The sequence below is a fragment of the Bufo gargarizans genome, chromosome 1 (assembly GCF_014858855.1).
Source record: "Bufo gargarizans isolate SCDJY-AF-19 chromosome 1, ASM1485885v1, whole genome shotgun sequence".
NCBI lineage: Eukaryota > Metazoa > Chordata > Amphibia > Anura > Bufonidae > Bufo > Bufo gargarizans.
In genome coordinates, this window is record NC_058080.1 from 642,839,546 (window position 1) to 642,851,892 (window position 12,347).

The window sequence follows — 12,347 nt, forward strand, 5'->3', positions numbered from 1 at the left end:
ATGTTTTTTGGTTTTGGCCATTAGTAGGTCATTGGTGACTTTGACAAGGGCAATCTCAGTCAAGTGGTGGGGTCGGAAGCCAGATTGTAGCCGGTCAAAGAGGGAGCAGGAGGAGAGGTCAGAGGACAGTTCAGAATGGACATGTTGTTCAAGTAGCTTTGAGGCATACAGAAGAAGTGATATGGGGTGATAACTGGACAAAGAAGATGGGTCAAGTGAAGGCTTTTTGGGGATGAGTGTAATGGTAGCATGTTTAAAACCAGAGGGGAAGACACCAGAGGTTAGTGATAGGTTGAAGAGATGAGTTTGGGCTGGGATAAACACTGTGGTAAGGTTAGGTATGAGGTGGGATGGGATAGGGTCAAGTGCACAGGTGGTGAGATGTGATCTTGTGAGTAGAGTGGAGAGTTTTTCTGTAATGGTGGAGAAGCGGGTTTTGGGAGAAGAGGACTGAGCAGTTGTTTAGAAGGTCTATGGGGACTGTGAACTGAGCTTTCTCTGATGTTGACTATCTTTTGTTTGAAGTATGTGGCAAAGTCCTCAGCTGAGATGAGAGGAGAGGGTGGGGGCGCTGGGGGACGGAGAAGGGAGTTAAAAGTGTTAAAAAGTTGTTCAGTGCTGTGGCCAGGGAAGATATGGGAAATGAGAAGTAGGCCTTTTTTGCATCAGCGAGTGAGGATTTGAATATGAGGAGGGATTGCTTGTATGCAGTGAATTGATCTTTAGAATGTGATTTCTTCCATCGCAGCTAAGCAGCCATGGAAGCTTGTCTGAGTTTTATGGTAAGGTTGGTATGCCAGGGTTGTTTGTTGATTTTTGGGTTTTGTTGTGTGTAAGGGGGGCAACTGAGTCCAGAGCTGTACTTATTGTGGTGTTATACAGGGTGGTGGCAGTATATGGGACTTGGAGGGAACAAATAGTAGAGAGTGGCAGAAGAGAGTCAGAAAGCAAGTGAAAATCGAGATGTTTAATGTTCCTATGGGAGTGTGCTAGTGTGTGGACTGGCGGAGCAGCAGAAGAGACCAATGAAGAGTAGGTGAGTAGGTTGTGGTCAGATAGGGGGAGGTTAGATATGGAGCAAAGGCAGGTAAAGATAAGATCCAGAGTGGGAGCGGAAGACCACTGTGAGAGGCCGAAGGAGGAAGTAAACGATAGGAGTTTAGAGTCGGCTTAGTTGCAGGTGTCAATAGGGATGTTGAAGTCACCCATGATGATAGCGGGGATGTCAGCAGAAAGAAAGTGTAGGAGTCAGGTGTTAAAGTGGTCAAGAAAGATCAAGAAAGATGGTGACAGGGCCTGGGGGGCGTTAAATGACAGCTACTTGGAGGTTGGAGGGAGAGTAGATGCGAACAGAGTGTACTTCAAATGAAGTGAGCATGACGGAGGGTGGCAGTGGAGTTGGGCTATAGGAGCAGGTGTCTGATAGAAGACCAACTCCTCCACCATGTTTGCAGCCAGGGAGGGGTGTGTGAGTGAAATGAAAACCACTATATAAGAGTGCAGCAGGGGAGCAGGTGTCAGAGGGTGTCAGCCATGTTTTTGTGAGACCCAGAAAGGAAAGTTTTCAAGAGATGAAAAGATCATGAATGGAGGACAGTTTGTTACAGACAGAGCGTGCATTCCATAATGCTCCTGCAAGAGGAACCAAAGGAGCAGGAGTCAGAGGAATGGTTATTAGGTTTAAGGGGTTGCAGAAATTTGTAAAAGGAAATTTGTAGTGGGACGTAGAGGTGATAGTGGGTATTTGCTGAGGGGGGCCTGGATTTAGAGAGATATCACCAGTAAAAAGGAGAAGCAGAGAAAGTGCTAGTAGGTGAGAATAAGAGAGGGCATGAGGTATCTGTGTTTGGGAAGGAAGTATTTTACATTGCCAAACAGGTTTGTGCAAGTGATCAAATGAGAAGGTAAGATGGAAGGAGAGATGAATAGTTCCTTGCTGGGTGAACAGATGTGGGGGTATTTTAGGAGGTTTTGGAAAAGTTGGAAGAGTAAGATGAAAGCTTGAAACATTGTTTGCATTAACTATGTCTGTAATTACCTTTGGCCCCCTTCTGGTTCAATTCTGGGATAATTCAGTATGTGCACTTAAAGAGTTGCATTTGAAGGATGTTTCTTTCACCACATTCTGTGTTCAGAGACCCCTGAGGAAGCAGATTTTACCGGCAATACGCGTGGGGCTAATATTATGTGCCCACCATCCTGGATCCCCACCCCATCATGGTTCAGCGTTTATCCTATTTTCATCATTGGATGGCGTATTATAATCTATGCCATTATTCTCTTTATGTAGGGGTCCTGGTTATTGTGATTTATACAAGGACATATAAAGTCCAACATAAGGTTTCTTTTATTGTATACAGTATTTTAATGTGGTGGTGATGAATAAAGATTGATTTGGCAGTCTGTTTGTATAGTCTTTTTGGGATTTGTGTCACTCTATAGTTTGCATAGACAATTGACCGGCACTCCGGACTAATTAAGTGTGCCCCCTATGTATGTATTGGCCTTGTGTATGGAGATGATGGGCGTAACTACCATAGTGGCAGACCATGCGACTGCTATGGGTCCGGAGGCAAGAGGGGGCCCAGTTTTTGTTGGGATTATCTCCTCTTCAACTGGAGGTGAAAACTCGGCCAGGACTCTACTCTCTAAAAGAACAACTTTTAGCGAATAAGGCAGTGGAATAATGGCCCAAGGGTCATTAAAAAAGGTTTAGGCCAGGCATCTCAAACTCGCGGCCCTCCAGCTGTTGCAAAACTACAACTCCCAGCATGCCCGGACAGCCTACAGGTATCAGCCTACAGCAGGGCATTGTGGGAGTTGTAGTTTTACAACAGCTGGAGGGCCGCGAGTTTGAGATGCCTGGCTTAGGCAGAACCCCTCTGTCCTATGTTGGGGAGGCTAGTTTGATCCTTGCTATGGGGCCCTTACTTCTCTATGTACGCCCATGATAGAGACCCAGGAATCTGTCATCATAGAAACCTCTTTGAACTGCTTAAATGTATTTTCTACTCACTTGCATCCCAGTGCAGTAAGCCTGCAAAGAGTCCATGTGCTGTATGCTAATGTACACTGTGGGCTCCCTTTATAAGAGCTCATGCATACTAATGTATATTTTTTCCGTGTCCATTTTTTTATTTTTTTTATGCGAACCATATGCAGAACCATTCATTTCAATGGGTTGCAAAAAAAAAAAACAACGAAGTTACTCCGTGTGCATTCGGTGTCCGTATGTCCGTTCCCAAAAAAACATAGAACATGTCTAGCTCTCCTAGATATAAAAATGACATGATGCTAAAATATAGGCTCTCTCTTGAAAGGGAGTCTATTACCAGGAAATTCACAAGACATAGTGCCTTGTACTGTTAGCTTAGTTGAAGGTAATGAAACCTTTCACTTAACAAACCATTGCTTCATCTTGGAGAAAAGGTGTATTTGATCCATATGCAAATGCAGGGGCGGACTGGGAACTTAAAGTGGCCCTGGGCAAAACCAAAAAGTGGCCCTATGGTTTTAGGCCAGGCATGTCCAAAGTGCGGCCCTCCAGCTGTTGCAAAACTACAACTCCCAGCATGCCTGGATAGCTTACAGCTATTAGAGCATGCTGGGAGTTGTAGTTTTGCAACAGCTGGAGGGCCGTAGTTTGGACATGCCTGTTTTAGGCAAATCCAAACTGACAGAAGGCAGGCAACAGAAGTAGACAGCAATACCATAGTGCAGTACAAGATATCACCCCAGCAGAACCAACTATCACAGTACAGCACATAATACTGCCACCGTATTCAACTATATCACCTGTGGATGTTGATACAGTTGAATTTAGGAGGGCACCTGTGGCCGCCAGACAGGTGCATATGTACAGATGTAGCAGGATTAACACACATGTTATCTAAACTAAATGCGTTAAGCAATTGTTTTTTAATGGCTTTTGTTTCAAGATAACGAGATGAGTTAAGAAATTTGAGTTAAGAGTGTGTGTGTTACCCCTGCTACATCTGTACCTGATTGTCCTAGCATTAGTTAATGCCGAGAGCATCAGATTGTTATGTACCTGGCTGGCGGCCAGGAAGAGGACTCAGGCAGCCCCATGGGCATTAGCTCACCGGGAAATTTCGCTGTAGAGAAATGCAACCTGAGGGTCAGGACAGGAAGCACAAGGTCAGTACGAGGAACAGGCAGGCAGCAGATGGTTAAATCCAGAAGTCAGGTAGGTTCACTTCTATGGGATTGCTTCTTCCTATTTAAGTGTTTAGGAACGAGGCATCCCAAAGAAATGAATGGCATGGCTTGTAATTACACCTGTTCACCACTGTGATGACGACGGTGAGCAGGCAAACAAAGAAGGGAAGGCAGCACTCAAACGGAGTGCGGTCTTCCCTTCAACCAGTTGATTGGCGGGGGTGCTGGGTGTCAGACACCCGCCAATCTGATATTGATGACCTATGCTGAAAATCCCGGAAAACTCATTTAAGGTACATTCCCCTGTGGAATAGTGACTGAGCAACAGGTTTTCTAGTGTGCTAGTAACCTACAAAGATGTCCGTTGTGTTGTGTGCCCACGTACAGACTTACTGCCCGTTTTCCCTCCACTGACTGACCTGATCTCCGTGTTGACCCCTACGCTGCCTGCTTCACTACCAGACACAACCTCAAACCCATACTCTGCCTGCCCTACTCCAGGAAGCAGAGGCCCAGTGGTTTCCCTGTACAGGGGTTACAGGGGGAAAACCAGGGGACGCCAGAATAATATCCTTAGCGGTAGCCCACAGCCACATTTGTTGGTTGACACAGTGGCTCCACAGCCACTGCCATAACAAACAGCCTGGAATAACAAGTACATTTCCTGGTAACAGACTCCATTAAGTTTAGCCAAAGAATTGGAATCATAAACAAGACATTTTATTAATCCTTTAAACTTTTCCTCTGGATCAAACTGCACTGTGCGATCACGTCTTAATGTCTGGTAAACACATTCTGATGAGTATAATCTTTCACAATATGTTTTGCAGACACTCCCATAAAATGGACTGTATTTGCCAGCAATTTTCGAAGATAGAGGGAAAACCTAAGGTACACAGAAGTGAGATGGCAAACAAAGGAAGGAACAGCTGAGGCTTATAAAAACTGTGAACACTTTTTACATCAAGACTGAATTATAATATTAGAACAGCCTGTAACTTACCAGCTTTTAATACAAATATTAAGTCATCAAATTCCTGTAGTTCTTCATCAGCGACCAGTGACCCATTGCTGTACCCTCCAGATGGGGTATAGGCTGCACCATTCTGGGGGCTTTGCTTCTCTTGGGTGCCAGATCTGTCCCATTCTGTTGAAATCTTTAACAATATAAAAAAGCAAGAATGTAGCAGAAGAAAAAGTGACATATGTACAGAGTCTTTTCACACTGTGTCTTTTACAGTATGAACTTAAAGGGAACCTGTCACCCAAAAATCGCCTATTAAGCTGTTTACAGTACCTTATAGTGCTGTATAGTCGTTTCCTGATGCACTTTTTGTTAGTTTTGCAGCATGTATGCTCAGTCAGAAATCGATGTTATATTCAGCTGCTGCCCCGTGCTTCAAGTCAGGCTTGAAGTCACGGGGGCAGCGGCCTCGGCGTCTTACATGGCCCTCTCCCCGCCCCCTGCCTCTGTTACTGACAGCCGAACTCCGAATCCGGGACCGCGCGCCCGGCATCTGGGCGCGGGCGCGTTTGATACAGGATGTCGGGCGCATGCGCAGTGCGGCGAAAGTAAGACGGCGCGTAGTACGCGCGGCAGCCGGGACCGCGCTCCTGCCGCCCTTTACTGCGCATGCGGCCGTTGAGCGCGGTCCCGGAATCGGATTTCGGCTGTCAGTCACAGAGGCAGGGGGCGGGGAGAGGGCCATGTAAGACGCCGAGGCCGCTGCCCCCGTGACTTCAAGCCTGACTTGAAGCACGGGGCAGCAGCTGAATATAACATCGATTTCTGACTGAGCATACATGCTGCAAAACTAACAAAAAGTGCATCAGGAAACGACTATACAGCACTATAAGGTACTGTAAACAGCTTAATAGGCGATTTTTGGGTGACAGGTTCCCTTTAAAGTAGAAGACGACAGGTCCCCAATGGTAGGAGGCCTTTTTAACCTCCATTTGGCAGGGAAAATGCTTTATTTTGTTTTTTTACTGGATGGAGTAGCACAGAAGACTGCGCTATTCCATCCAGATGCATGCTGTAAAAAATATCACATCTGTTAAACGGATATTATAATAGTCTATGGTAGGCATCTGGCACAGCCTCCATTTAACGGACATGTTGGAGGTTTAACACTGAAGTCAGTAACGCAGTGTGAAAAGACCCTAAACATTAGAGTTTACACCATATTACAACATACTGTATTGTATTGGCTATATGTACCTCTTCCATAGCACTGATAAGATTCTGAGTGGACTTGCTGATCTCCGCCCCGGCAGGTGGCATCCCGCTGCTTGGTGTGAAGAAAGCAGAGGCCGGGCCTCTATGTCCATCCATCTCTATACTGTAGCTGGCTTTAACCGGACAGCATAGCTGATTGTGCATAATGAAGTAAACCACAAAGGCGTAAAGACCCTAAAGTGAAAACCAAATATGAAATAAATATAGTTTTGTGATATTATTTCCATGTAAATAATAGAGGGTGGTCTCTTGTTCAGGACCCTGGTCTATTAGCTAGATAGGGGAGCAACTATTTATTCTAGTGGGCTATAATGCATTCTTCCTGTGAAAAGGACCAAAGCCAAAAATGAATCCAGAAAGAAGGAGTCCTTTCTTAAGATTTATCATTCCCTTACAACCTACTTCTGGATTTGGCTCAAAAACCTGAATCAAAAACTGCCACAAAAATATTTTTGCTGCTTATGTGATTTAGTGGGAAAAGGGGCGTGGCTTTCGGAAAGAGGGGTGGCTTGTGGTGCGACAATGTATAGAGAAAATGCGCATGATTGTGGTGTAAAGTAAGCCAACTAATAAGTGTAAACAGACTAGACAGTCTAAAGGTGCGCCAGATTCATCATCCAGCATGATCACCGTTGATGTCTCAGGTTAGTTAGATTGTCTAGTCTAAGTTTAAAATTAGACTGTATTAAGCTGCCGCATTGTACTTTTATTTTCCCAAAAACTTTTGATATGTCATAGTGACATATCAAAAGTCTTGATTGGTGGGGGGTCCAAGTGCTGAGGTCCCCACTTGTCGCTAAACCTAGGAGTTAGAAGGACTCGGACCCCTAGCAATCAAAACCTTTGATATGTCACTAAGTACAGTTACATTTTCAGGATTGCGCTAAAGTAGTACATTAACACGCAGGAGAATAACTTTATTTCCATTGAAATGCAGTTTAGAAGGTGACTACCTAATTGTGTTTTTTATAGTTATCAGGGTCTATTTTATATATATATAAACTTTTAGCGGGAAAGGATACAATATTTTTAACATTCGTGGTGCTTTCTGAGTCACATTCAACATACAATGTCACAGGTAGTCTACGTGCGGTTCATTATAAGATCCTGCCAGTCAACACCAGTACCAGTGAAGCGCATGCACCGATCAGCTGTCTAGGAGCACCTTTCTACTGTATAGTACAGTACTACATATTGAGATCACGTCTTTCTACATTTTAATCTGCATTAGGAAAAAATGTCTAGCATCTGACTGGCTGCAGAGGGTATTACTTCCAGAATTATGTGACTTTGGTTTTCTAAAGGAGTCCCCTTATACACTGAAACTAAAGACTTTCATTTGGAGTGCTTGCAGTGTGACATGTCACACCGAGAGCCATAATATCTCACAAAGAATTTCCCTGAAACCCTGTTTGCCTTGAGGAGATATGCAGCAGGGTAAGTGTATCTTACAGGTACTTTCCACTCTGACATCTAATCTTTTATTCGGATAACATGACTATATAAACACTCTGTCAGAGTCGGACTATATTAGGAGACATTATCGTGGGGACTTCTTGTAATAAAATATACAGATTTATGGGAAGCCACCACATTTTCCTCTAAGGCAAAGTAAGCGGACTATAAATAACCTCAGAGCGAGCAGGACAATGTGAGGGACTGTCATTACTGGGCAAACACAAGCTGCCAGTACAGTTCTACATCGTACAAGGGCATGGGACAGCTTCATTTTTTCGGCCATTGAAATGGTGTTCTCATTTCCTACACATGGAATTAACATAATTCGACTGCAAGTTACTGTATATACGAAAGGTGTATTAATGTGTCCAGTTCTCAATATAGAGCATGCAGACACAAACAGGTGCACGACAGGTAGCCATAGATTATGCCGCTATAGTGTACACATAATAAATGCCACCATACAGCACACAGTTAATTCTATCATACCGTACAAATAAATCCTTCCATTTTGCAGTATACACATAATATGACTCTATACCACACTGCTCATGTAAATAGCAAACTAACTCCCAAGCATAAACAATAGTGCAATCAGCAGTAGTATTAATTGTGGTGGGTAGGGCAGTAAAGGGGTTAATGTTTACACCTGTGGTGGTCTAGGGTAGTAAAGAGGTTACATCATTTTGTTTGTAGGTTCAAAATTCTCTACTGACAAGTGTCATCAAATATTTTTATAGGGGTTAAAGTTTTGTTTCTCTGGTTAAACACCCCCCCCCCCCCACCAAATCCCGTTTCCTCATCCACAGCCATAGGGACACATTTATTAATCCTATAAATGGCATAAGCTTAGACAGGCTGTCTAGACCTGTCCCAATTTTGTCACAGTCAGGCTAAATGACAAATTCAGTCCATGGCTAGACACTTTTGTCCATCTTTATACCATCTATTGGTTGGCTTACTTTGCAACATAATTTTTATGAAATATGGCACTATTTTGGCATAATATATTGCAGCTAAGCCGTGCCCCTTTTCAAATAAGCCCCACCCCATTGACAAACTAGGCATAGTGTGCAGAAAATTTTACCACACTTTTAACCACCCCTAAGGGAGTTCACTGATTTACATATATCGCCCATTGAAGTCAGTGGGAGGTGTATAAATACATATGTGGTAAACTCCCGTAGTTTGGCTTCTTGGGAGTCAGGCTGTGTGAGAGATCAAAGACTGAGATAGAGGAGAGTAATCTTGACTCTGTAACTACCCCCCCCCCCCCATGTGTTTGGGTAGCACTCTATGCACACATGGCTCATCAATGACCACGCTCATGGACAGAAATATTGTTGGATCAGCCACGATAAGCACCAGTGTCCATGGAGATGATTCTTGGATAATATAACATATATGCACAGTTGAAGATTAGATACTCAAGTTGCTATTATCTGAGTAAAGTTTTTTTTTTGCTTCTTAGGTTATTATACCACTACTCATATCCACAGGGAGGAACAGCCAGTCTGTGCGTTGAGCTGTCACCTGTCACAAGTCTTACCTGTAAACTATTAAAAATGATGAAGAGAACCAACATCCAGAGGTGTCTGTAGGCTACATGTAATCCTCCCCAAAGCCATGTCACCGATATAAGAGCAAAAAGATACAAAATCAGAGGGATCTCTGCAAGGGAAACATCACATTACTCTCGCATGGTATTGCAATCATTTCTCCATTCGCTTCATTTACTTACAATCCTATCTAGCAAATATATAGGGGATTTAACACAGGAAAAATAAAAAAGTAGCAGATGGTGTGAATGACGCTTTGGTGCCTTTCCTATGGGGTAGGTTCATATCTGACTAATCGCACAACCATAGGAAATAATGGTCAATTGTGGTTACAAACAAAATGGGTCCCCAATATTAAGCAATTAAATAGAACAAAAATGGTGGGTGACCTTAATTAATACTTAACTTTTCATGTACAATTAAAATAATAGCCCAATAAGGACAGTAAGCAAACAATCGCACACAGTGGTGTAACCTCAAAACTGCTGAACCATACCACAAGAGTATTCTCTGAGGTAACCGACCCTTGATTAGGGCATATGTAGGGATAGGAGGGGATCCACATGCTGGGTCTTTACCCCTATAAATCCCTACTACAATTACACTATCTATCCCTACACAGGGGGTGAAAAATGCTCACCCTAAAAGGGCGACTACCACGTGACTCCTGACTCCTAAGGCGTCATGGCGCTGCTGCCATACGCTGCTGCCACAAGCCCGGCTGGACCCAATACAGCATGTGAAAACGGAGGGCCTCCTTTTATGGGGTGGAATGGATGGCGACTTTCAGACTATACCTCTGCATCCAATTGAGCCTTCCTCTCCACTCTGAGGTTAAGGCCTCATGCACACGACCGTTGTGTGCATCCGTGGCCGTTGTGCCGTTTTCAGTTTTTTTCAACGGACCTATTGACTTTCAATGGGTCCGTGGAAAAATCGGAAAATGCACCGTTTGGCAGCCGCATCCGTGATCCGTGTTTCCTGGCCGTGAAAAAAATATGACCTGTCCTATTTTTTTCACGGCCAACGGTTCACGGACCCATTCAAGTCAATGGGTCAGTGAAAAAACACGGATGCACACAAGATTGTCATCCGTGTCCGTGATCCGTGTCCGTTTTTTCCTATCATTTCAATGGCAAACTTGACTTCGATTTTTTTTTTCATTTTTCATGTCAGTGGATCCTCCAAAAATCAAGGAAGACCCACGGACGAAAAAACGGTCACGGATCACGGACCTACGGACCCTGTTTTTGCGGACCTTAAAAAAAAACGGTGGTGTGCATGAGGCCTAAGTTTGTTGATAAACTGCTGATATATTGTTGCGAGTCCCCTGAGGAGTTGGCCCAAGGCCAAAGAAACACGTTGGGGAAGTTATCGTTATCCACACCAGGGCCCTTGTGGTGGTTTACTTCCCTCTGACGATGCTGGGCAGTCAACTGGCGCAGTGCAGGGACAAGAAAGGACACCTTAAGAGTCAGGAGTCACAGGGGGGTCGCCCTTTTGATGGCGAGCGTTTTTTCACCCCCTGTGTATGGATAGATAGTGTAATTATAGTAGGGATTTATAGGGGAAGAGACCCAGCACATGGATCCCCTCCTATCCCTACATAAACCCTAATTAAGGGTCAATTACCTCAGAGAATACTCCTGTGGTATGGGGTCAGCAATTCTGAGGTTGCACCACTGTGTGTTATGTGTGTCTGCACCACTGTGTGTTATGTGTGTCTGCACCACTGTGTGTTATGTGTGTCTGCACCACTGTGTGTTATGTGTGTCTGCACCACTGTGTGTTATGTGTGTCTGCACCACTGTGTGTTATGTGTGTCTGCACCACTGTGTGTTATGTGTGTCTGCACCACTGTGTGTTATGTGTGTCTGCACCACTGTGTGTTATGTGTGTCTGCACCACTGTGTGTTATGTGTGTCTGCACCACTGTGTGCGATTGTTTGTTTACTATCCTTATTGGGCTAGTATTTTAATTGTACATTAAGTATTAATTAAGGTCACCCACCATTTTTGTTCTATTTAGGTTCATATCTGCTACACAAACTCTGGTAATCCATTCCGGCAGAGGAACAGACTACTGGAGTTCACTGTATGCAGTGTAGCCAAAAAACCGCCACACACCTTCGGATCCCATTGACTATAATGATATTTAATTGGAATCTGACAACTTTCCTGCATAAATGCCGGCATCTGGACAGACAAATGCAGCGGTATTTGTGCAGCTGTACCCGATATGGTAACCTCGTAGTATGTTCATCTGCCGGAACAGACTACCGGAATTTGTGCCAGAGATGTGAACACAGCGTTAAGATGGCCATAATTTTGATAGAATAATTGGCCGCAATCGTACGATTGACAGTCCCAACTGGCCGATCAGGGAGTCGGTTTTTAAAAAAAATAAAAACTTACTCCCTAGTGCTTGAGCACAATGGCAACTGAATTCATGCCATCACCATACTGTAGTAGTAGTTTCGGCCGATGTTTGCCAGCATGGCAGCTTACATTTTCGGCAGACTCTTCGTGAATGATAGTTTGTGCTAGTTTTTCAAATAACAGCCATACAAAATGGCCAATATCTGCCTTTCTGTCTGACTTTAATCTTTTGTGTATGGCCACCTTTTTTTTGGAATAGCAGATTGACCTAAATCTAATTGGCTGCTATGCCTTTTAAGAGGAGCTGCTGGGCAGTATGCCCTTAGCTACCAGTCTGTCGCAGATTACTTAGCTCGTGATCTCAAGGCACTAATTTGAGGGTAGTGAACAAGCAAGGATCTTTGGCAATAATAAAAACAGGCATCTGTCTAGTGGTTTATTATTATACTGTAGTGTAATCTCTTATGGACAGGGACCTCTCTCTTTTAGTTTTTTTCTGTTTCGTGGTTTGTTCAGTTGCCCAGATTACTTGT

General features: G+C 44.0%; 1 protein-coding gene across 1 annotated transcript in view; it reads right to left on the reverse strand.

Annotated features, from left to right (window-relative positions):
- Positions 1–12,347, reverse strand: part of ADGRV1 (adhesion G protein-coupled receptor V1) — a 522,269-nt gene that overhangs the window by 9,915 nt on the left and 500,007 nt on the right. The window contains 3 exon segments of the mRNA XM_044282697.1: positions 5,183–5,336; positions 6,401–6,592; positions 9,426–9,547. Of these exon segments, the coding sequence (XP_044138632.1) occupies positions 5,183–5,336; positions 6,401–6,592; positions 9,426–9,547 (468 nt within the window).